This window comes from Protopterus annectens, chromosome 14.part0, assembly GCF_019279795.1.
Source record: "Protopterus annectens isolate FY-2018-M chromosome 14.part0, PAN1.0, whole genome shotgun sequence".
NCBI classification, from domain to species: domain Eukaryota; kingdom Metazoa; phylum Chordata; order Ceratodontiformes; family Protopteridae; genus Protopterus; species Protopterus annectens.
Window position 1 is genome coordinate 771,583,748 of NC_056748.1, and position 27,130 is coordinate 771,610,877.

General features: G+C 39.4%; 1 protein-coding gene across 1 annotated transcript in view; it reads left to right on the forward strand.

Annotated features, from left to right (window-relative positions):
- The window catches only part of LOC122788812 (chymotrypsin-like elastase family member 1), a 240,143-nt gene that overhangs the window by 132,459 nt on the left and 80,554 nt on the right, over positions 1–27,130 (forward strand). The window contains exon 5 of the mRNA XM_044055687.1: positions 25,187–25,350. Within this exon, the coding sequence (XP_043911622.1) occupies positions 25,187–25,350 (164 nt within the window). The remainder of the gene's footprint in view (positions 1–25,186; positions 25,351–27,130) is intronic.

The window sequence follows — 27,130 nt, forward strand, 5'->3', positions numbered from 1 at the left end:
ATAATTAAGCTTCCTTGGCTTGTGGGAGACGGTCACTTTCTTTTGGATTCTTTTGTAGCACTGACCAAAGCTCAGGACCATAGATAAAGAAAGGGACATAAACTGACCATTAAATAATAGGTTCATATGTAGTTACTAGGTATGCAGAACAAGAAGCCATTGAGGAACCTCACCTAATTTTCTCACATCACTGTCTGGGTAAGTGACTTGCTCTGAGTCACAGAGCAGGCAAATGCATACTGAGGATATCAAAGCTTTGACTACAGGAAGCAGTTTGTTAACAGAGTCAACAGTCATAGCCTTAATCCTTAATCCTCTATAGTAACTGTGAGGCAAAGAAAGCATGGAGAATGTGGACTCCAGTCTCACCAACGATCATGTTTAAAGTGAGCATTCTGCCATATGTGCTAATTCCCCATGTGCAAAGTAAGAACATTGCACGGTGACTCACTTCTTGCTTCAGTACTAAATGTTATCACTGGTACTGCTGCCACCATTGTATACATTTGTTGATGACACTTCTGCTGTCCTCTACGGACACTGAACAAGATCCAAAGATACTGAAATCTCCTCTACTTCAGGTATCTGCTCTCTCCTCTCCAGCAGAGCACAAACAAATATTTTCCAGAAGAAAGTCATGATTTCTGACTGAGAAGTGAAGATGTCAGACCCATATACTTAGCAGTGAACCATTGCAGTGCATGCCAAAATCACAGTTACATTAGACTAAGAAGATAGTATCATCTGCAAATAACAAAGATGAAATGCTCACATTTCTAGACCAGATACTGACTATACCTCAAATCCTCAAATGAACCTTAATATCCTATTCTTGAAAGCCATGAATAGTAGAGGTGATACACCATTAGCAGAGACCTATAACCACCTTGAACATACTCAGTTTAAAGCAGAGAATGTAGACACAACTTTTGTTACTCAAATACAGAAGCAAATTACAGGCAACAGCAGTTCTGGGACATTGTACTTTTGTAGTACCTCCCACAAAGCATTATGGGATACACAGTGATATGATTCCTTTGGGTCAAAAAAATCACAAAGACAGTACTGGAAATCTCCTATGACCCACCCCAACATTTGTGCAAGAACAAAGAACTGATCTGTTGCTGTAAGGCCAGTCCATAACAGAATATGCATTGCTCTTCCTGAATCAGAGGCTTGGCTATCAAATGAAGTCTCCGTTGGCATTTCCAGGGAGGAGGAGGAAGTGATTCCTCTATAATTAGAACATACTTTCATGACCCTTGCATGAAAATGATGAAAACAATCTCAGTTTCCCAGTCCAATAGGTTTGTCCCTACCTTTGTGAAACATTAAATAGACACATTAATCATGACAGCCCAGCAATGTCCAGCACCTTCGGCATTGCAGGCTGAATTTCATCCACTCCTGTGGCACTGTCACTGTGGGAGTGTTTTAATCCCCACAATTACTTCATAGTGAAATGGACACAGTCTTGTTGGTTACTTCTGATACTCCCTCCTCAGAGGAAAGCATGTCAGGAGTTCCTCAAATTGTTTCTTCCATCTCCCAACAATGTGCACAGTCAAAGTCGGTGTTTTTCTTTCTCTGCTGAGAACAGTATGGGCAATGTCCTCCTCTCATCCTGAGTTGTGAAATGGTTTGCCAAAACCTCTTTGAGACCATCCTAAACACAATCAACATGATCTTGATAAAGTCCTCCCACACCTGGTCCTGTGTTTTGAAAACTGCTGCAGCTGTTGCTTTTCTGGTGGCCTGTCAGAACCTGTCAACCAAATCCAGACATCCGTCTCTGCCCCCCCACCTGCCCCCCATTAGCATTCTAGAGAAAGACTCATTTTTAATAATGGGATCATTTTATTCACCGCTTATATTGCCATCATGACAGCAATGACCACCTTTCAGTTACAGCTCTTTGCTACTACCTCAACAACTGAGATCATTAATAGGATCCTTTTGACCTCCATGTCTCTGAACTCCCCATTTAGCAGTAATTCTTCAGGAATTGTGACCTAAACTTGTCTCACACAGGGGATTCCCTGGATACTTTCCCTGCAAGTTAATGCTTCCAGGCTCTGTCCAGCTGCTGTTCTGGCCACCTGACCAAGCTCATTACTAAATATTGATCCACTGATAGCTCATCACCTCTCTTTACCTGATTGCCCAAAACATGTTTGGAAATTAGATCAACAACTTTTGACACAAGGTGGTCTGGCAATGAGCATACTTATATGCATCTTCATGTTCGAACATGGTGTTTGTTAGATATAGTGCATGACTAGCCCAGAAGTCCAAAAGCAATTTTCCATTCATTTTCAGATCAGACAATTGTTTATCCCAATCATGCTCTCCCAAGTATCTCTATTATTTTCCATGGGAGTATTCAGGTCTTCCAGTAGAAGTACAGAGTCAGGGAGGGTATCCGATCAAGCACCATAACCACATTTTCTAAAAAAAAGGTGAATATTCTGAATATCTAATAGATGCATATGCAAGACAACAAAGCATTTTCCATTATGCAACTTTTAACAGCACTAAGGTACTAAATTCATGTAGTGGGTATAGACTCCAACTGAATAGCACACAGCTCTCCACAGCTGTCTTGAGTCTCTCTCAAGGGTTGACTCCAGAGTAGAAGGAAATCACTCCAATAGAGATGTTTAGTTGCAGACGTAATCCTGTCTGCAGAGGTGTCTTTTCTAAATATATAAAAATCATTTTGCATGAGAAGGGCCACACCTTTGCTAGAGTTAGCAGCCAAGCCACTGTGGCATGGGAGTCAGCTGTGTCAGTGCAGTATTGCTGCTAGTACTTGTAACATCAAGAACTTAGGTGCAGCAACAATAGAGCTAGCAGGGGGAATATATAGAATAACAAAAGGCTTGGGTAGGGAAGATATGGACTCACAGGTTCCAGTGCAGTGCCAATAAGCCACAGTAAGCACTGTGTCCTAACTGCTACTAAGGAGCTGAGGGGCGATGACATCAGTGCATATAAGGGCCAGCTTATGGAAGGCATGCATCTTCATGCTAACTGAATGGTATTTTGTGAGGCAATAGAAGCAGAAAAAAATCCCAAAGTTCTGGACCTTCACAGCTTTCTCCTACTTCCACTCTGAACTAAACTGCATCCATATGAGTTTATCCCAATTTCTAAGAGCCTTAATTTTGAATGAAGGCACAGATAACCTGGGTTACAGCAAAAGATAAATTCAAGAGATTACAAATGATGATCCTAACTGTATGCTTTTGTAGGCAAGACATGCCTTTGTATAAAAAGCACGGTAAATCAGAACCATAAATATTTGGGCTGGTAGCTTATTCTTCTGTAGATTCTAAAAGATGGTGGTGGTGGTGTAACATATGGCAGTAATTTTTAAAGTATCTCTTATTAATACTTATCATCCTGGAATGAGCTTAGAGTGTTCCTATTTCTGTCAGTACAGTAGTTACAGTTGACTCACCATTAGAAGCCAAAGACACTAGCATATAAGCAAACTAAAGTAACTGGAGTCCCTGTGCATCATGAAGCACACCATTCCTTCCAGACTCAGGAAAATGAATTGGAAGAGCAGCAGGAAAAAAGCAAATGCTTTTATAAAATTATACTGAAGGTCCTGTTTTTCAAATGAAGTCTTATGCAAACACTGCCTACCAACTTTCTCCATCATTGCAGTAGATGATGCTGGCTTAATTAGGTATTCTGTTGCAGCCTTTTTATTTTCTCTCTGTATCTCCGTTTCTGTATCTCAACATCAGATTACAGTGACCACCCATAAAATCACTACATGAGCAAGTGCTACAAAAGATGTAACGTCAGGAAGACTTGTTATAGGAGACTTTGTGATTAAGAAGACCAAAGCAAAGAGTAAAAAACATGTATTAAAAGGATGGTTGCTAGAAAAACCACAATAAGGAAAGCAGAACTCTCCTGGAGTTTGTCTGTTGCACCAGTTCATTAAGTTTAGGCATCTCTGTTGGTGTTGTAATACATGCTATGGTCTCAGTGCAGTGGTGAGGTACTGGTGGGTGCAGCACTGAATCTTCTGGAAATAAGCCACAAGGTGCACATCAAAGGGTTTTAAGATGCTTCTGACAGTACCTAAAGCACATGGCCTATTGTCAAGTCCAGTAAGGCTAGGCAGGAGTGCATTAAATATATAATAATATGCAGTATATGTCATATAAGTGGCATGTGAAGCAGTATATCTTTAAGAGTTCCAGTAATAGTGGGTGATAATCATGTGATACAATGGGGTTCAGCAAATGAAACATAAGACTTAATGAAGTCCCCCCAAGGCCTAAATGCCTCATACTGACAAATAAACTAGCATAGCTTGTTTCAGTTCCATATCCAATATGGTGCCAATATAGTGAAGGGTTTCAGAAATTCAGACATATGATTAGAGAATAATAACGTATTCCACTTTACCTGCTTAGAAGGAAAAAGACTCTATGTTCATTTTATCTGCCCATGTACATCTATCTTGTGTTGTAGCAGATGTATTTCACAGAATGCACTGAAACAGCATAACTAAGAGCCGCCTTAAAAATTACTCCAAACAAAGCCGCCTTAAAAATTACTCCAAACACGTTTGTTTTCACAGTTATTAAAAGTCGACTGCAATAATTTAGCTTTCATGTAGAGAAGGCCATCACTCAGAGTTTCCTTTAGAGTGCATATTTTTATTGGTATAACATCTGTAAATGGTAGATTAAAAGGGCTGTGAGAAAAAGAAGTGCTTATAAGAGATAGAAAAGGAGGGCTAAGGAAGGCACCTACAATCTCTAGATGAGCCAAGGATAAATTCAAGAAAGGCAACGTCAAGGTGGGGAGCCACAGCCAAAAACTTATTTCTATTATATGAGTACAAAAAAGGAGAAAGAGGAAATATAAAGATCCTAAAACAAAATGGCAAGACGTATAAGGAGGTGATGCAACACTTGGGGAAATTAAATGAATGATTTTTTACTACAATACTTGAGGTAGAGGAAAATAGGAGACTGGGCAAAGTGAAAGATGAGGAACAAACATGAGATTAACAAAGGAGAAATCAGAAAGACAGAGACAGAGAAAGCTGTATTACTTAAGGCAGATAAGCTCAACAGCTTAAACGTAAACACTTATGTCACTAGATGGGTTGCAAACTGGCTAAAGGACAGAACCCATAAAGTTAAAATCGCTGGAGCAATGTCAGACTCAAAGCCAGTCACAAGTGGTGTCCCACAGGGATCTGTCCTGGGACCCCTCTTGTTCGGCATTTATTTCTCAGATGTTAAAGCAAACATGGGAGGGCTATGGCTGACAAAGTTCGCAGATGACTGCAAACTAGGCGCCATAGTTGATACACCAGCAGATACATACATCCTACAAAAAGGCCTCACAGAAACGAACAACTGGTGCCGGAGTCACGGCCTTAAACTAAATGCCAAAAAATGTATAGTCATCCCCTTTGGGAAAAACAAAGTACCCACAAATTATCACATAGACAGCAACCCACTGAGTATGGAAAAAGTAATCAGAGACCTAGGGACCCAAGTCGACAGTGACCTCTCATTTGACACCCACGTTGCCAAAGTGGTCAGAAAAACATTCTACCTTGCACACCTCATCATGAAGGGATTCACATCCAGATCCAAGGATGTCATTGTACCCCTATACTCCTCCCTCATCAGACCCATGATTGAGTACAATGCCCCATTTGGTATGTACCTCACCCGGCATTTGCAACAGCTGGAGAGACCATAAAAGTACCTCACCAAGAGGATCAAGGGTCTCCAACATATGTCTTATTCTGCCAGACTAAAGAAACTTCAGCTCTATTCAGTAGTATACCGCCTGCTCAGAGGTGATCTCTGCCTGACGTACAAGGCCATGTCCAATCAGGATCTGATGGACCTGCTCCACCTCAAAAAATCCAAATCCATCAGGACCACGAGAGCTAAAGACTTAAACCTCGCCACAAGTATGAATAGGACATGCTGGAGGGATAGATTCATAACCCAGAGGCTTCCCATGCTTTGGAACAAGATCCCAGTTCGTATTAGGCAGAGCCCCTCACTGACTCTCTTCAAGAGAAATCTTGATGAGTGGATGGGAGATCGTAAGTTTACCCCAGGGGTCACATCTGTGTCAATGCTAGACAGGGGCACAGTAAACTAATTCTATTATATAAGGGGACCTTCATTGTGTCACTACTAGACAGAGGTACAGTATTCTAAATTTATTCTGTACATTTTTTGTACCATTTCATGGGGTGGCAAAAGCCACATCACTATGGCTAGGCTTGCAAATGCCCCAGGGCAGATAGCCTAGTACTATACTATGAAACTATGAAACTATGCCTGGATGGCCTGATTTTGAAGGTATTAAAAGAACAGGCAATAGTAATAGGAATGCCACTTGCCAAAATGTACATCATATCCTGGAAACTGCAGTAGCTTCACTAGAATGGAAGAGGGTAGTTTTATACCCTTTCACAAGGTAGTATCAAGGAGGTTGCCAGGAAGGTAGAGAGACGTTAAAGTGAAGTCAGTACCCATGAAGTGCAGCCAACTGGCATAAGGTGCTTGCTCCCAGATACACTGCCACTAACAAGGGTTTAGTTACATCCTTTGCACTAGAGGGTCAGCAGTTAGAGTGGGAAAGGTCTATAGAAGCTGACAGCTTATTCTGTCATCCCAGATAGTTGTGCTGCTATGTTCTCTGTATCACTTGGCTGGGTTTTGGCAACACCTTATGCCTACACTGGTAAAAGTGTATGTGAATAGCATACTGTCTGAGCACCCTGCACACAAAACTCCAGCTTGGGATAAAGATTAAAAATGTTAAATCCTTTCAATGTCCCAGGATGGTCCTCTGGTCTTGACACCTACTTGCATCTGTAGCACACTGACAGTGGCTTCCACCCCCCAAAACAGCAGTGATTTGGATGGCATACAGATTTGCAGTGGCAAAGTAAAGGATAATCACAAATAATGCCTGGCACTGGACTGTACCTGCAACGAAAAAAGTATTGTTATAAGAAAAATACCTAGAAAAGCCATGGAAAGGATCCTGAGGAATGTGATTAGTGGAGCTGTTCTTTACTAACAATGTCCTAGATGGTTATCATCAAGAAGGATCTCTAATGGGAAAGTTATATCAGAAAAAGCTGCTGCAGTGTAATAACTGGGTCATGAGTCAGAGATATGTTACTACAGTACAGCGGAAATGGTGCATTAAGACTTCAGTAAGTACGAGATTGTGTAATGCACAGGATGGTGGCTAAGCTGAAATGATCAGCGGTAGGATCAAAAATTGTTACATCAGAATCAACCTGACTTTAATAAAAGATAGAAGGTGGTAGAGTTATTAAAAGTGATAGAGTGAAAGCAGGTACGTGTGGCATTCTGTAGGGCTTAGTGTTACGTTCAGGGCATCTTTGTAATTGGGTATGGCAGTGGGGGTCAGAAATCAACCTGCTCAGAGAAAACACAATGAATGTATCAATAATAAATATGGTGGGGTCTAACCAAGGCTAGACCTCTGGAGAAGGATAAAATGGCCTTGAATATGGCAGGTAAAGTTCAGCAAAAGGAAATGCACAGTAATGCAATTCGGGTACAACACCTCTATAGTGAAATATGAGTCTGGAACAGAGAAGCTGAAAGGGATGGTGGAAAAGAAGGAGTTTGGAGTCACAGTTACTCCATGGATGAAGCAAGCAAAGCAGCATAAGAGCGCAAAAGCCAAAAAGATGCTAGGACTTGTAGCCAAGACTGAGAATCAAGAGAAGCAGAAGTCATCCTTCATCACTGTAGCCATGGTGACACCACACCTAGTGTACTGTGTACTGATGTGGAGACAATACAGGGACATCAGAACAGCAAAAATGGTACACAGAAGGGAGATGCAAGGGCTAAAGTATTAAGAAAGTCTGGAGAAGTTAGGAATGTACACATTAGAAGACTGATGACAGTCAGGGGACATGGTGTTTGTATAAGGTACATAGGGTGGTGAGTTGCAGGGTAGATGAGGTCACATTAAACAGAAGAGACAAGGCATGGGAGAGTATATGGAGAGCATAGCAAGAAAGATAGGTTCAGTACAGATGTGATAAAATGCTACCTCACAGAAAGGATGATGGAATCATGAAAGAAATTATAATGGGGAAGGGTCCCTAACAACAGGACAACACTACAGTTCACGGGTACACATGACAAGAGGATAAGGAACTCATGATGAGTAACAGGTAGTTAAGCCCAGCTATAACAATGGTAATTGGGCCTTGATTTGTCAGCATCTTCATATTGATATATCGGGTCTATATTATATCATTGAGTGCTTAAAAAAGCAAAAGATTAATAATCGACCCTATGTAAGCGAAAGCTTACAATCTCAAAAGCTCAGAACAGCGATTTTTTTTCCAAGGGAAAAAATCGCTGCTCCAAAAAAAAAAAAAAAGAAAAAAAAATTGAAAGAATACATACTCTCCTACTTAAATATACCAACCCCGAGATCGCACTACAGTGCTGAAAACGGCAAAGTAATGGAAGCGGCCAAGCAAATTCTTTCCCTGGGAAAGAATTTGCTTAAAAGCCACTCCGCTATTTTGCCTTTTCGTTTAAGTTCGACCAAGACAGATTCGATAGAATGCGTCATCGGTCATCTAATAGGTACCCGATATATCTTGGGTATCTAATAAAGGACAGATTGCAGTACAGTGATACGTGGTTATGAAGGGTATAAGAGAAACACTGGAGGGGTAGCAAAATAAATCAGTGAAGCTTATCTGAGCTTATTAAAGAAGAATGTGTTTATTAGGCAGACTGAAAAACAGGCCTTTTGAAAATAACATTAAGATGTGACAGTAAGAAAAGATGGTAGTTAGCAGTAGTATACGGGACATTAGGCATAAATTTACATTGTGATTATGATGATAATGGAACAATCAAGGGAATATTCAGGAACTTTTATGAAAAGGGAAATAGTATGTGGTTGTATGGACTTTAATATACATAGAATAGCTTGAGATAGATACCAGTCAGGGGAAGGAGAATATCATATAAGAATATGACAGAAGGAGATGTAATTGACAGTCAGGATTATGACAAAGGTAGCTATGATAAAAACAGAATAGTAATAAAGCTTATGCAAAGAAGAAGAAACAAATAGCTAGTAGAGCTGGAGTGGAAATAAGGATCTATAAATATATCAAAAAAGAAGGAAGGAAGAAAGAATATATAGGAGATGTCCATGTTGGAATGCAATGAAAGGGGCTACTCTTAGTAGGAAGGACAAGCCAATATTTTAAATCAGCAAAACAACTCACAGCAGAAAGATTTTTTATTAAACTTTTTTACTGTGGCCGATTCAACATTTTAAATCACTTTGTGTCATTGTGTTTGAGAAGAAAAAGAATGGAGATATCCCTATATTAAAAGGCATTGACATAGATAGAAGAGACTGACGGAGTGATCAGTTGGTCAAAGCAGCACATCAAAGATGAGCTAAGGCAGCTAAATGCTGGCAAGGTACAAGGATCTGATATTCATCTCCTAGGGTTCTAGGGGAGCTGCATAATATACCTGGTGATCCCTTGGATTAGTTATATAGCATGTCAATAGAAAGTACAGTAGTACCAAAAAGGTAGAGGTGAGCTGTGGGGGTACCTTTGCAAAACAAAAGGGCCAGTCAGTTTCACATTAGTGGATAAAGTTGGAGTAATGAAGCTGTGAACAGATGCACAGTGCAATGAAACGTTTCACACTGTCTTGTACATAAACAAACTCTATAAGAGAGGATCTATGGCTAGAAGTTAATGACAAATAAAATGCAACAAATAAAAGTGCACCAGCTGAGGAAACAGGCAAATGGTAAGCCAACTGACCCAAGATAAGAGAAAGAACATACACAGGAAACCCATACACGGATTCCACTCTAATGAGAAAAATATCAGCTAAGGTTCATAGAGGCAGAATGAATTTGTAGTGATAAAATAAGAAGCAACACAAAACTAGGAGAGAAGAAAGTTATAAAACAGATATCCTGGAGGAAGAAATGTATCCACAATATGGTATCTGTATTCCTGGTAACAATGGTAGTAATTTCAGCAGAAAAACATGCTGAGGCCAAGAAATACTGGTACTGAGTCTGAAAACTAACAACTGACTGTAAAGGATGTTCAGATAGGATGCTATACGATGCCATGGGGAACAATGCTTTCACTCCATGGCACCATAGGCATGATCCAAACCTGATAGGTTTGTTAGATTTTAATGTGTTTCATCATACAGATTGTCACAGAAATAATCCCATGCTAACTAACGCAGCACCGAAATTTGCCAGCCTTGGATATGAAACTACAGCTGTAGTGCCAAAGAAAAGAGTCAAAACACAGCCCATCCAGCAAGCACATTGACAAGTAACCCCCACACTGGCCGGTATAGTAGTGAGTTACTGAAATCCTTCAGACCTTCAATCCTTCTATCATCTATACTTCCCTTAAAGTCACATGGAACAAGGCTAAGAAAAATACATGAAGATGACAAGTACAAATAGATGTTGTTAGTGATGACTAGACATAGTATCAGGTGTCCCCCAGGATAGCAGGGTCTGGACACTAGATGGGACATTATCAATAAAGGGAAAATAAGGCAACAGCTATATACTATACTTGGGTAGCTACACAATGAGAAGATAGCACCACTTGCATATATCTTAATGTTCCACAGGATGGAATGGACATCTGATCTCTAATATGCTAAGAAGGAGCTGTGCTTCCTACCTAGTATTATCAAAAACTGTGATCATGGATTTTCGGATCACTATCATTAAAGTTCTCCAGACAATCTTTCAATTGCAACATCCAAGATGTTTCCACTACTACCATATCCTCTGGAGGAAGGTTCCTGCAAATGAATGTGCTCAGCTATATAGGACAGATGTAACATCTGCCCTACAAATGAAACAACTAGCTGCTCTGATCTACTTTCTGGAGGAGGATGTCCTAGTCACCTATTAAAAGCCTCCCATATCACCTGATGGAATGTGACAGTCTTCACCAGTATGTGGTTGATATGAACAATGAAGGTAGTATAGACTTGACATGTCACTGACATCTTTGGACACTCCAAGGTCAATGACATGCCAATACTAGTAGACATTTGCAAACCATCTAATGTCAGTGGGATAGGGATGATGGCATACATCGATATCCCTTAAATAAATACATACAAGACAAAGAGAAAACAGACCAGCAAAGGTTACTGTGAAAAGACAGACCTATAAGTCCATGATGGAGGGACTTCAAAGATAGTTACACACTAATCAACAGGTTGTTTAGAATTCTTCCAATCTGAAAACAGAAACTTTAGAAAACAGCTAGCAAAACCCATTTAGCTGAGGAAAATTCAGTTACTGGTTAGTCACTACACTGTTTGGATGTCAGCAAAGAAGAAATCTGAAGAAAGTAAGAGAAAATAGAAATTCAAACAGAACAGGAGAAGAAAAAACTCTGGTAAGGGAAAACCTTGCAGCAGTTCAGCAAAAAGCAGTTCAGGTTTAATATTTAGTACAGGAGATGGCTTCCAGTAATTTAAGGGAAATAAATAAATCAAATGCATTCAGTAGTGTTTAAATTAAGTGAGAGGCTGGATGAAAATATCCAGTCAAATTTCAAAAAGTTGAAAAGAAGAAAAGAGAATAAAAGAAGCTTTAAGTAGCTATTCAGATGAGTTGATAAAATGGTAGAAATAAAAGGATAAAATAAAGGAAAGACTGGCTGAATATGAAGCTTCTCAAGAATTGTTAAAAAATAGCAGAGCTAGAAAATAGAATGCACAGAGAAGACACAAGAATGTCTGCTATACCAGAGAGACTGGAAGGACCAGATTGAAAATAAGCAGCTAAACTTATTGATTTATTAGCTTTTAATTATCAGGATAGTCCAGTTGGGAACAAGGCCCCTTTTCAGCTGAGGCCCTGAGGTCCACACTAAATAAATACATTAAGTTTACAAAAAGTTACAACAGGAAAAAGGAGTACAAATCTAATAAAAATGCTAACACAGAAGGCCAAAAAGTGCACACTACAGTAATAAGTAGGTAGTCTTAACTATTAAACCAAAAGAGTAAGGAAAGAAAATACCTCAAACATTAAGAATGGCTAAGTACAGAACTATGTTATTTGCATGTCACAGGATTTGCTATAGGGTATAGGCCTTAAATAATCAGCAGTAAGAGGGAAGAGAGTAAGATATATATGAACAATCAACAGCAAATAATTAGCACAACTACAGTATAATATACATTATCAACACTGATTTCTAGGTTTAGGCTTGTATACCCGTCCATAGATGAGTGATTATTTTGTTATAGATTGGGTAAGGGAGATGCAAGGAGTCATTTATAAAGGACCTAAAAATGTTTGTAAGTAGATTACAAGCTACAGAAGACACTTTAATTGAAATTAGCATGGGAATTTGGCAAAGAAAAGATTTTATTCAGCAGAGTATCAGGGTCAAAGGAAAAGTGGGTAATAATACTGATTGTCAGAGAGGCTCCTATAATGACAGAAGAGGAGAAAACAGTCAACAATTGTAGATTTGTGATAATAAGGCCAGGAAGACGTATTATATTGGCATGTGTTTATATTTCACATAAAACTAATATTAAGGAGCATAAGAGAACTATGGAAGAGATTATTAACTTCTGGCAGGGAATATCATTCATGGATGCAATAGTGAACATGTATTTGGGGATCTAGAAGAGAAAATATAATGAAAAAGGATAGAGTTCTGAAGAATTATATGATAATATTTGGAATGGAATTTACTAGCAAGAATAATTGACATATTATAGGTTCATAGGTTCATAGGTAGGTACTCGGCTATTGGCCCTAGGGCCTATATAAGCCTAGCCAAATGGTACCCTGGCTTTTGCCACCCAAGAAAATTATTTTCCTGTGCCCCTGTCAAGTAGAGCCACAGAAGTGACCCCCGGGGTGAATTTCCTATCTCCCATCCAATCATCAAGATTTTTCTTAAAGAGTGCTAATGAGGAGCTTTGTTTGATATAGATAGGTAGTTTGTTCCAGAGTATGGGAAATCTCTGGGACAGGAATCTATCCCTCCAGCATGTTCTGTTTATTGTGGTGACAAGGTTTTGGTCCCTAGAGCATGTAGCTCAAAGGGATTGGGATTTCTTTCAGTGGAGCATGTCCAACAGCTCTGGGTTTGACATAGCTTTGTATGTTAGGCAGAGATCACCTCTGAGTAGGCAATACGCGACAGAGTAAAGCTGGAGGTTTTTGAGATGGTCTGCATAGGCCATCTGTTTGAGGCCAGTAATCCTAGTGATGAGTAGAGGGGAACAACAACCTCTTTTTTTCCTGGATGAGAAACCTTTTGTGATGAGGTGTGCCATGTAGAAGGATTTCCTGACTACTGTGGCGATGTGATTATCAAAGGAGAGACTACTGTCCACCTGTGTCCCAAGGTCTCTTATCACACTTTCGGTGTTACATAGTCTACTGCCTATGTGGTAGTTCATGGGTACAGAGTTTTTACCAAAAGGGATGACAATGCACTTTTTGGCATTGAGCTTGAGGCCATGGCATTGACACCAGGCATCTTTCTCAGTGAGGCCCTTTTGTAGGATGTCCACATTGTTAGGAGTTTCAATTATGGCTCCTAGTTTGCAGTCATCTGTGAACTTTGTTAGCCAAAGACCTTCTGTGTTAGCCTGTAGTTCAGAGAAGTAGATACCAAACAAGAGAGGACCTAGGACTGAACCCTATGGTACTCCACTTGTCACTGGTCTGAAGTAGGATTTAGAGTCTGCCACTTTCACAGTGTGGGTTCTGTCAGTGAGCCAGTTGGCAACCCATCTTGTGACATAGGGATTTATACCTAGTTTAGTGAGTTTATCTATAATTCCAGAGTGGGGGATGGTGTCGAAAGCCTTGGTGAGATCTAGATAGGCTGTGTGAACCACCTTACCCTCATCTATGGCTTTGGTGACCGCTTCAAAGAAGTCTATCAGGTTTAGGAGACATGAGCTGCCTTTTACAAACCTGAACTGGGTAGGGTCCAGAGTTTGGAGATTACCAATGTCATTGTTTATAAGTTCCATGATGATACATTCCATAGCCATGCAGACCAGGCTCGTCAGGCTAATGAGGCAGTAGTTCCCAAGGTCCGTGGTGGCTCCCCCTTTGTGGAGTGGGATAACCATTGCTGTGTGCCATTTAGTGGGCACAAAGCCTGAGCTGAGGCTATGATTGAACATGGTACTTAGGTGGGGTGCCAGTTCATTCTGTAGTTCATGTAGAACGCAGCCTGGGATGTTGTCAGGTCCCATGGATGCTGTGTTCTTGGCTTTGGAGAGTGTGTTTTTTACTTGTGCAGCTGTGATTACAGGAACTTTGCATTCTTCCGGTATAGAGACGGGCCCTTTAGGGGATGAGATAGGGGTAAAGTTAGCACTGAACCTATCTGCCAGGATGTTGGCAATATCAGTTGGTTCTGTATATTTAGTGCCATTGTGCTGTAACTCAGAGCAGATCTGAGTGTTGCCATTGAGATCCTTGACATAGCTATAGAATGCTTTGTGGTTGTCTTTAGAATCAGTGGCGATTTTGTTTTCGTAACTAGCTTTGGAGAAGTTTATGAGGGATCTCAGCTTCTTACTGAGGCTGACCACGGAGGTCCTCCAATCATGGGATTTTACTCTTTTTTGCAACAGTTTCTTTCTTCTGTTGTAGAGTTTGTTTATGGCAGGGGACCACCAGATTGGCTTCCTTTTTTTGGAGGATTGCATCTTGGTTCTGTTAGGGATTGCACGATCCATGCACTTGTGTAAGTGCTTATAAAGTGCAATTGTATAGGATTCAGCAGTCGTACCTCTATTGTCCGTCAGCATGGGTGTCGTGAAGTTTGCCACTTCTGTCTTAAGAAGCGTGACGTTGGCTCTGAATAAATTTATTACTGTGGTTTCCCTAATAGGGGGTGGGGGTGGGATGTGGATGTCTAGGGTGATTTGCTTGTGGCTGGATCTGACCAACAAGGAACTGACCTCTGGTATGGAACACCGGTTACCCATGTTGGTAACGACCAGGTCTAGGATATTGCTGCCCCTGGTGGGGGTATGAATAAGTTGATCCAAAGCATTGGAATTTATGAATTCCAGAAAATGTTGAGCACAAGAGTTGGTACATGAGTAGTTTTCCCAGTTAATGGTGGGATAGTTGAAATTGCCCATTATTAGGGTGTTAGGTTGTACCCTAATATTTTCCAGTGTATCAAGAAATGAGGAGTGGGAATCCTGGGGCATGGTGTTGGATCTGTAGTTAGCTACAATTTGGATTGCGGTCTTGCCCAGAGTTAGTTGCACTTGGATAATCTCGGATGCATTATGCTGAGCAACTAGCCTGGAGGTGTGGATATCCTTAATGAATATGGACACGCCTCCACCTTTAGTGCTTCGGTCCAGGTTAGGTGGCCGAAAGGTGTGGTAAGAATTATAGCCTGGTAATGCAGGTGTGCTCTCTGGAGCCTTGAACCAGGTCTCTGTCACTGCACAGATGTCGATGTTCTCCATTTTAAGGAGTGCCTCGAGTGAGTGCATTTTGAGGTTTAGACTTCTACCATTAAGTAGCATTACCCTCAGATTTTGCTTTCTTGTACCGGTTATGGTGGTGAATTTGTCATTTGAATCTTGCCTAAAAAAGGCACTATAGGGGTGGCAAGAGCCTTAGCCAGTATCCAGAATCCCAAGCACGACAGGTGCAGGCCATCTCTGGCAAAGCATCGTGGTTTGTCGATCATGTTATCCCAGGCAGACAGATACTGGATCCCCTTAGAATGACACCAGAAGCTTAGCCAATTGTTGAAGTCAATCATTTTGTCCTTGTACTGTGGTATCATTCTGGGTGATGGCAGGATGCTACTCAGGGCTAGGGTCATACCTGCCTGGGCTACAAGATCAGACAGCTGCTCCGTCCAGGGAGGTATGTCTCAGGTCATTCACACCAACATGGACAATGACAGAGTCATATTTGTATTTGTTGTGGAGTGACCTGAGTGCATGCATTATGTGGTGAATCCTGGCACCTGACAGGCAGCTGACAGTAACTTTCTCCTTGTTTAGCCTGGTGAATGGAACATCAGTTTGTCTGACTATACAGTCACCTATGACTAGAGTGCTGGGTATGGTGTTATGCCTTATGGGCTGTGGTTGAGTGGCACACTGAGTTTGTGGGCTATGTATCATTTGGGTTGTGTTGGGGGGTGGAGGTTGCTTACGTGTCTGCTTTGGAGGTATCTGTTGCTTGGGTAGATTTTTTTTGAGAGCCTCTGTGAATGTAGGTGTGTGTTTTGTGTTTCTATGTGTGTGTTTTGGTGGTGTAGGTTTTGAGGGACTATGTGATGAGTGTGGTGTGGTGCAAGTGTTTACCTTCTCCTCTTGACTGTCTAGTCCAGTCTTGGGTGAAGAGAGCTTTGCTTCCAGTTTGGCTATATAAGTGCATCTCTCACAGGTTGTAGTGTTGGGTGGTAGGAGGAGAGGGTTGTCTGTGTACATGAGGCAATTGCTGCATTGCCCCAAGATGCCCAGATTCATCAGGTAGACTGGAGGAAACACTAGGAGATGACCCTTAGACATGCCTGGATAGGTGCTTATTAAGTACTAAAAACTGTTTTCCTCTAGACAAGTGAGGAAAGTTGAGTGTTGTAGTAATTTGTAGCTTATTTAGTGCTTACAATGAGTTCTGAACAAGTGCTGAGCTCAAAGAAACAGATTTGAGTGCTGAAACTAGAAAACTGGCTAGCTTTAAGAAACACAATTAAGCTAGAAGGATTCCGTCCAACACAGAAAGGCTTGAGGGCTCAGAAGCTTATAAACAGCCCTTGATACAGCAAATCTGTATCTGGACTAGATGACTTACAGGAAAAGCAGGAAACAAGCTTAGAACATTTTTTTTGTAGATTCTCCAATAACTATGTTAGGCTGGACAAAAATTATGTTTCAAAGGAAGCGGGATATTTAATTGAAAGCTTTGAAATGCATTCACTAATTATTTAAGATAATGCACTAATAAAAGGTAAGATAAAGATGTCGGATAATCAAGTAAAAAATTGAATGGTGCTTCCCTACTTACCTATTAAATAGAGAGGAGTTTATGGAATGGGTAAAGGAAATTATTCAAAAGTTGTTAGGGAAGAAACAAATTTCTTCAGGTGGGATAGCTAAGGAATAGGATAAAATAAAAATAGACTTTTAAAATATCGTAGAACTGAGTGAGAAAAAAAAACATGGGAAAGAAGTAATAGGAATTATTTAGAGAGATTATCAAATGTTAAATGTAGATGAAGATGAATTTTACAAAAGAAGGGAAAGAATAATTGTTGAGTGTTAAAGGGGCAAAAAGGGAATATTTGGAAAACATTCACGGGTTTAGAAAGAGCACATAAACTATTAGTACAATGACTTGGACAACAGAAAAGAAAAAGGAGTGTGGCCAAGCTTAGGGGGCCTGTGACTAGAAAAATAATTAGAGACCCTACAGAGGTCTTATAGATATTTCAGAAATTCTATGAAAATCTCCATAAATCAGAGGAATGGAGAAACCATGAAAAGACACAAATGGAAACACTCGTGGAAGATTTCAGTATGCCAAGGTTAGAGGAAGATGAGACCCAAGAATTAATAGCTAAATTGGGAGAGGATAAGATAAAAATGGTGATGTATAATTAATACTCAGGGAAGTCTCCAGAAGTAGATGGTATTCCTGTGGAAGTTTGGAAGTCTGGAGGGCAAAAATTAATAAAGATCAGGAATGTTTTGTTTAGCAATTTTCTAAAAGGTGGGGCAGTAGCAGCATCATAGAAGAAATGGGCTATAGCCCACGGGAAGATGACAGTGCCTATCCTGGTGGAAAGGTGAATGTTGGCATCTTTCTAGTGAAGTTCTGGTACAGACCAGAGCTCAGAGAAAATTTGTCATGCTGGCGGGTGGGTGAATGGATGATGGTTTAGTTGATCTATGGGGCATGGGTTGGACATGAGCTGAGGTACTTCCACATGACACATCTTGCCTCAACATGATGTTAGCTTGCAGGAGAGGGACTTAGGACCAAGAACAAAACACTACCCTCTAAGATTTTCGCATCACTTTTGGACACTTCATTCTCACCTCCAAGATGAGTGAAAATAAATAAAGCCAAAGTTGAGCCTTCACACCTGTAGGAATGAATGGATCTATAGAGAAGTGAGATAGAGGCCTGATGGCCAAAAAGAAAGAAAAGAAAAGAAAATGCCTTTAAAATCAGGAGACGTCAAGATGATGAAAAATGTAAGGCAAGTATTTCATTAGCCCCTTAACAACTAAATCAGTCTTTACCCTTTGAAGGTCTGGCTCTTCTATAGAAAGCAGACAAGACAACAACAATATAACAAAAGGAGTCAATTGAAACATGAAGAACTGCAACAGGAATTCAGGAGAAGGAAAGCAGCAAGAAAGATTTTTTTTATTCTATTTCCAATTGTTGGGGTCTACCATTAATTTCTGACATCTGTTCTAGATCCCCATATCATAAAAGGGAAGTTCTTTCTAACAAAGAACCTCAGTCAGATGGGTAAGAAAAACAGTCACTACAGGTTAAACAACACAATTTTGTAGTACCCCAGTTTCAGAATCAATTTCTGACATTGCAGAAAAACAGTTTCAAGCAGATCTTCCTCTGACTTAACAACTTCTGTTTCAGGTTATTCAAAAAGGACCTACTTTGGAAAGAAGTATGGGGTTTATTCAAGGTTTTTCTTGGTATCAGAGGAAAAGAATAGTAAAGGAATGTACTAGATATGATAGACCTCAACAGCTTGATAATGACAAAGAATGTCAAAATGTTGACCCTTCATAATCTTCTTTCTCTATTTATGCAGAATTTGTTGTTAGTAACCTTGCATATGGAAGATTCCTATCTCCATACCTCAATTTACTAGGTCCTTTCCTACAATTTGGCTTCTCTCCTGAATCTAGAATATCTACCAAATGTATAGTTTTTGCCCACCCACTAGTTTAAGGGGTGCATATTTATCCTTACTTGGATGGTTGTCTGGTTCAGGTCCAGTCTCTGGAGGATTTATAACTGGCTGTAGAGAAAGCTCTCCAGTACTTTCACAACTTGAGGATGTCTCTGAATTATTAGAAACTGGACTTACTCTATTCTCAGATAAAGATATTGCTGAAAGCCATTCTAAGCAGAGAAGCTTGTATCACATTCTTCTTCTGGAGAGGATGCATATGATTATAGAATGATTTTTTTCATATTTCTCAACATAATTAACTGAAAGCAAGGATCTTTCTAAAAAGCTGTGGTACCCAGTGCCAGACTTCACATGAGAATGGTGCAATGGTATCATGAGAAAAGTACAATGATGATATCATGAGAAAAATTACAATGGTATCTGGGCAGTCTTGAAGTCAGAACATTCAGACCATAGTGCATGATTTTCCTGTATGATTTTCCAATGAATTCCCTCTCTGGTGAAGGAATTGCAGTGGTGATAGTACCATATTGCAGTCAGTCAATGGCTGCCTTTTCTAATGCCAAGTCAGGCCCTCACAACAGGTGCTTTGGACTACAATTGGGGAGCTCATCTAGGGGGCCTAAAAGTTCATAGGTTCATAGGTGTGTACTAGGGTAATGGCCCTGGAGCCTTTACAAGCTTAGCCCATAGAAGTGCCCTGGCATTGTGCCGCCCGACCTTAGTTCCCAGTGCCTCTATCAAGTAGAGCCACTGGAGTGATCCCTGGGGTGAACTTTCTATTTCCCATCCACTCATCAAGATTTCTTTTGAAGAGGGCCAGTGAGGTGCTCTGCTTGACATGTACTGGAAGTCTATTCCAGAGCATGTGCAGTCTCTGGGTTATGAACCTGTCCCTCCAGCATATTCTGTTGATTGTGGTAATGAGGTTGAGGTCTCTGGAGTGTGTGGTGTGGAGGATTTGGATTTCTTTAGATGCAGCATTTCTAAAAGAGCTGGGTCAGACATGCCTTTGTAAGTCAAGCAGAGATTACCTCTTAGTGGACGATATGAGACAGAGAATAGCTGGAGTTTTTTGAGTCTGTCCATGTAAGACATGTGTTTAAGGCCTAGGATCCTCTTTGTGAGGTACTTTAGTGGCCTCTCCAGCTGTTGCAGGTGTCTAATGAGGTACATGCCAAAAGGGGCATTATACTCTATGATTGGTCTAATGAGGGAAGAGTAGAGAGAAATGATGAACACTTTCTTCCTGGATGCATAACCCTTGGTGATGAGATGTGCCACATAGAAGGACTTTCTGACTACAGTGGCAATGTGGTGGTCGAAGGAGAGGTTGCTGTCAATCTGTGTCCCCAGATCTCTTCTAACACCTTCAGTGTTCAGAGGGCTCCCATTGATGTGGTAATTAGTGGGAACTGAGTTTTTCCAAAAGGGGATGACGATGCATTTTTTGCCATTAAACTTAAGGCCATGGTTTCGACACCAGTCATTCGTCTCAGTGAGGCCTTTCTGTAGAATGTCAGCATCACTTGGGGAGTTAATAATGTCTCCCAGCTTGCAGTCATCTGCAAGCTTGGTCAGCCAGAGTCTCTCTGTGTTGGCCTGGACTTCTGAAAAGTAGATACCAAACAGGAGAGGACCCAGGACTGATCCCTGTGGGACTCTACTCATGACTGGTCAGCAGTCTGACTTGGATTCCGCTACTTTCACACTGTGGGTTCTATCTGTGAGCCAATTTGCAACCCACCTAATGATATAGGGGTTGATGCCTAGTTTGGTGAGTTTATCAATAATTCCTGAGTGAGGAATGGTATCAAAGGCCTTAGCCAGATCGAGGTAGGCTTTATGAACTGCCTTACCTTCATCCACAGCTCTGGTGACTGACTCAAAGAAGTCAACCAGGTTGAGTAGGCATGATCTACCTTTCACAAAACCAAATTGTGTGGTATCTAGAGTTTGGAGATTCCTTGTATCCTTGTTATGATGATCTGCTCCATAGCCTTACATATCAGACTCGTCAGGCTAATGGGGCAATAATTTCCAGGGTCTGTAGTCGCTCCTCTTTTATGGAGAGGGATGGCTGTAGCAGTGCGCCATTCGATAGGAGCAAAGCCTGAGGTGAAGCTGTGAGTGAACAGGGCACACAGACATGGTGCCAGTTCACTTTGTAATTCATGTAGAACACAGCCAGGGATATTGTCGCATCCCATGGAACCTGTATTCTTGGCCTTGGACAATATAGCTTTAGCCTGTGTGACCCATTTTACAGAAAGCAATTCATCACCTCATCTAGATGTTACTAATCATCTGATTCTATTGGATTTCTAAACACCTCTCAGACTAGAGATTCTGTAGATAATGATAGACAAAACAGTAGTAACATGGTACATTAAAAGAGAGGAACCCACTCTTTCCCTCTTTGTAGACTTCATATGAAGACTTGATACCATTTTTGGGAACAAGCTATTCGTATGTACCATACCATCCAGGGAGTTTACTTTTCAAGCTAAATTTCTGGCAGACATACTGAACAGACATTCTTTGATGTCTCATAAGGGGCAACTGAACAACTCCTACTTGATTTTGGTAAATAAATGTACAAAATGGAGCGACCAGTGTTGACCAAAACCACTAGTACAAAACACACGCTGTCAGCAGTCAGGAAATCTCAAAAAGGTTTCTTGTGTAGTCAAACACAAATAGCAGCAAGCAAAGAATTCAGCAATAAAATCCACTTTAATAGTAAAACTGGAAAACCACCGGATTGAGCGCTTTCATCCCCTGACTGGGGATTTCATCAGAATCAACACTTGTTTCATTTGAACCTTATCTGCATATCCATACAGTGACGCTGTCTGCGGATGTGCACCACACCCTTGTACAGCCCCAAACTACGAATACCGCAAAAATTCTCTGTTGTGGTGTCTTGAGTCAATCAAGGTCCCCCTCTAACCACTCCTACTGCCTTCTCTCTTCCCCCACCCCCATTTTCCTCAAAGTGGATTTTATTACTGAATTCTTTGGTTGCTGCTATTTGTGTTCGACTACACTTGATGTTGGTAAAGACATGCAGTCATCTCAAGGTAGACCTCTTAATCTCTCATCAAAATAACTGATTTCCTCTATTCTTTTCCTTGCTTCCACAAGCACACATGACATCATTTGATTGTGAAGATGCTGGTTACCACTGCTTGTGTACAAAGCATGATGAGGAAATGGTGTTGTGACTAATGGACTATTAACAAAGAACATATATCAGTCAAAAAATAAAAGTGTATTTTGTGTTTTTGCGGGCAGCTGTGCCTTCCAGCATTCCTCATGCCCCATGGGGGGGTGTGGCTGTGCCCCACACCTCATAAACTAAATGCTACCTCAGACTAAAGCAAATACACTCTTCCCCCTACTTCTGAGGCACTGTAACCTCATGTATAGTGTACTTTAGTTTATGTGAGTGTGAAGATGCTTAGATGCAGATCTCCCAAAATCAGGAGTGCAAAGGGCACGGCCTACTGCATAAGCAATGTGGACATTATACAAATAGGTATTTAATGTATTTTGGAGTTATGTTTAACTAGAATTTTTGACAGCTTTAATTCAACTATGTCAGCTATATAATGAGTGAGCTAATGCTTCAAATTGACAAATTTTCCTTTGTGATGACAGTTTGAAGAAACATTTCCTCATAAAACTGCCAAAGATTTGTTCTATACAATTGCAACAAATAAATTTACTAATAGAAGAGTATAAAGAAATGAGCTGGTATCCTCTAAGAACTCTATAGTACTTAAGCATTTTCTAGAAGGGAAGGTATGTGTAATAAGTGATTAGAAATATAAAATGAATGCTACCTGTGGATGTAATACCAGAAATGAGATTTATAGCATTTCTTATGGTACTTGGTGCAATAAATTGTATGTAGAACAAACTATCAAAAATCTCAAGACAAGCATGCTGGAACATTTTAGAGGCATATAGCACTATTCTGCCTTAACTCCCTTAGCTAAACATATTAATTTAGAACACGAGGGAGATGTATTTGTTAATTAAATGTTGCAGTCTTTGTGCAGTATCCAAACACTTTGGTAGAGATGTTGAAAGTATGTTTCTAGAAGAAGAAGCAAGGCTTATTCTGTACTACAATATATTATTACTTATGAGATTTAATTTTGTTACAGAATGGTGCTACTTGATGTGATTATTTTAAGAAGGTTTGTAAATGATTAAGTAATTGTTAACTGGATCTTTTAATTGTTCATTAAATGTTTATTCAAGTGTGGTTAATCTCATAGATTGTTGTCCCTTAGAAAGCAGCAGGCCAAGGACGTAGAGTTTTACAGCATGATAATAAAAAAAGTGTACTGGATTCCATTTTATTTTACATTGGTTTTGCCACTCACACACACACACACACACACACACACACACACACACACACACACACACACACATATATATATATATATATATACGGATCCAGGACGTTTGATCGAATGATCAAACATCCGAATCCATAACCACCGAACACACTTTAACGAAAGCGCTTTAACTGAAAAAGTGCTTTCGTTAAAACACTACATTTACGTTTTTGCAGAGGGGCTTTGCCCCCCTGCACCCCCCATGTGGGGGGCTGTGCCACCCGCACACCCTCTACTTTAATATTCCCCCTACGAAACTGCATTACAGTGGAGAAAAGTGAATTTTCCCTTATTCGCACTGTAGTACGGCCTCAGCAACAGCATACTTACGTGAAAATGCTTCTTCGGTTAAAAGAAAGCACTTTCGCGTAAGTATTCTCGCGCTTAATGGATTTGGACATTTGATCATTTGATCAAACGTCCTAGATCCATATACATATATATATATACATATATATATATATATATATATATATATATATATATATATGTTATGAACTTCTACCTCTCCTCAAGAAATGGGGTATTATGTTCTAATATCAGTCATTGCTGTCATGTTCAGTACATGACTAAGGACTCAGAAATCTCATTCATGGCCATTCCATTCAAGAGATATATGATATCAATATCAGACGTCCATCTCCTTTGTGTCAGTATGTGTTATTTATGTGTGTGCTTGTGTGTGTGTGTGTGTGTGTGTGTGTGTGTGTGTGTGTGTGTGTGTGTGTGTGTGTGTGTGTGTGTGTGTGTACCTGTACATACATATTGTGGTATAGATGCTACTGTTTGGGTAAAACACTGCTGGTTGTGATATATCTGCTGTTTTTGTTGCACTGATTAAAGAGTGTATCAGGAAAGAGAACTGCAATGTTCCTGTTTCATACCGAACAGGCCAACAAAGAAGAGAGAGGTACTCCATAGCAAACAATGAGATGTGCACACCTCTTTAGGGATATAATAGCTAGAAGCTATTGAAGAGAAAAGATTACTGACCACAGCACTGAGAGAGAGCGATCCTCAGAGTAGTCTCCCAGGAACTAAGTCTGAAGGATAAAGCAAGTCTGAAGTGTGACCCAGAAAACTGGAAGATGGAATGAGAGTTGTGGTGTTGTAATGAAAAACAAATGTTTTTTTTCTCTGTCTGCATGATGGTAAAAAGTCTTGGAGGAAAGATTGATAGTGTGTTAAATATTGTTTGGTTTGCAGGACTGATTTAAGGAAGGCACTGTGTTTTCTGGCATACAGAAACTGTTGAACTAAATTTTGCAAAAGAATATAGCAATGCATAAATGACTGCTTCTTCTTATATTACTATTTTCTATTATCCTTGTATGTACACCCGTATTTAAAAAACAAAAAACTGATTCCAATTAATAGTTTTATTATTGTATGTACTGTTAAGTGCTAATACTACAAAAATATATGTGTGTGTGTGTGTGTGTGTGTGTGTGTGTGTGTGTGTGTGTGTGTGTGTGTGTGTGTGTGTGCACTTGCTCGCTAATATAAAAAAAAATTGTTTCTCTAAATTCTTAAGTCATTAACAAGCTCCACTGAATACCTGTTGGAATTAATGTTTATTAATTACAGATCTGATGCTGTGAATTTGAAGTTCTTCAGAAAATAAAAATACTTGATCAAACGTTCATAGACATTCAAATTTTGCTGGTCCAAATCCCTTAAAGGAAAATGAACACAGTGCATCCATTAAAAGTTATTTTATAGTAATCACTTCCATCTTTTTCAGGGCAGCATAAAAACTTGTCCTTGTCTGATGTTCTAAACCAAGCAAAGTTACCAGTGATTGACATTCAGACATGCAAACAGAAGAAACACTGGGGGTCCCATGTTCGAGAATCTATGATCTGCGCTGGTCTGTTAGACACTAGAGGGCTACCTGCTGCCTGTCAGGTAAGAATAATATGCCTCCTTTACTGTTACATTTACCAACAGCTGTTTTTTCTGAAAAGTGAACCAGAGCTCCAGGAGCTAAAAGCAGTAAGCAGCTTTATCTTTTTGTCCAATGAAAATCATGAGCTATCTTGTCACACTGAAATATGTCCATTCATTGATGCTATGTTCCCACTAATATGTGTTAGCCAGCGCAGGTGGTCTAGTCCTAGAACTCTTTTAACCATGCCCGGGATAGACGCAGAAAGGAAAACCAATAAAACTAAGGAATTTCCTGACAATGATTAAGTGTAAGGTGCACACGTGTTTGAGTTGCAGCTCATGAATTGCTATTTCTCAAACGGAATCATTCCCAGCTGCACATTAATTAGTTCTAGTATTGTAGTATTGTTAGTGAATAATATATTATATATATATTATGTATTATAGTATATATACTATATATATATATATATATATATATATATATATATATATATATATATATCTGTATATATATATATATATATATATATATATATATATATATATATCTGTGTGTGTGTGTGTGTATATATATATATATATATATATATATATATATATATATATATATATATATATATATATATATATATATATATATATATATATATATATAAAAAATGAACCAAGTAAATTAGTCCTAAAATAAATTGAGACAGAAAAAAGAATCAACTTTTGGTTAGTGTGCAACTTCTTTAATAAAATAATAAAATGGTTAAACTCTTTTATCCATATACATCAGCTGGACTTCATCAGAATCATTATAATGAAAAACCCAGCCGTTTATGTACTAAATTTAAAATCAGTCATGTAACACAGTACCTTGTGTTACTTACAATTCCTTAAAGTGATAGCAACTAATAAATACAATAATATATATAAATCCCTAAATCCATTGTTCTTTCTTGTAAATACAACAGCTCATAAAATTATCAAAAACTATGTCCTTACAATTTAGCATTATATTTTATATACATGCATAGACTCAGGAAAAAGTAACAGCCCCATAATGAGCTGGACAGGAAATAAATCTTCCTATATTTGTGAACAAACACCACACAGGATAAACTGCAGACTAGGTTTTGCTCACAGGGGCCTTTATCAATGCTAATTGATCCTATAGAATCATGCGATTTTAACACAATGTAAGATGTGACCAAAAGTCATAGGACCATTTAAAAATACAAATAAACAAAATATTGTCAGAACAGTAAATAAACATATCAGCCATCACCAAATTAAATAGACTAAAATTACTGGAAAAATAGAAGACTAGAAAAATTCATTGAGCCCAGGTTTATAAAAAGTCCAAAGTCCAAGTAAAGCATCCTCATCCCTTCTTTTCTGAACAAAATGTGTATTTTACTGTGTGTGCGTGCATATATATTTATATATATATATATATATATATATATATATATATATTTATATATATATATGTGTGTGTGTGTGTGTATGTGTGTGTGTATACACATTGTATATGAGCAGCTACTATATCAATAACTATGAAAGTAAAAATGCTTTTGGATGTTGCAGCATACTTTTATAGAGAGGTCTAATTGATCTTTCACAAGTGATATTACTGAAGTTAAAAGAAGTTCTTTGCTGGAACATACAAGTGGTTTGCCCAACACAGAATGAACTTTATACACACAACATTGACCAAATAGTCAGATTTATAGGTAGTAAAACATTTGACACTATATGTTCTGTTTGTGTTAACACACATACATGCATGCACACACATGAACACACA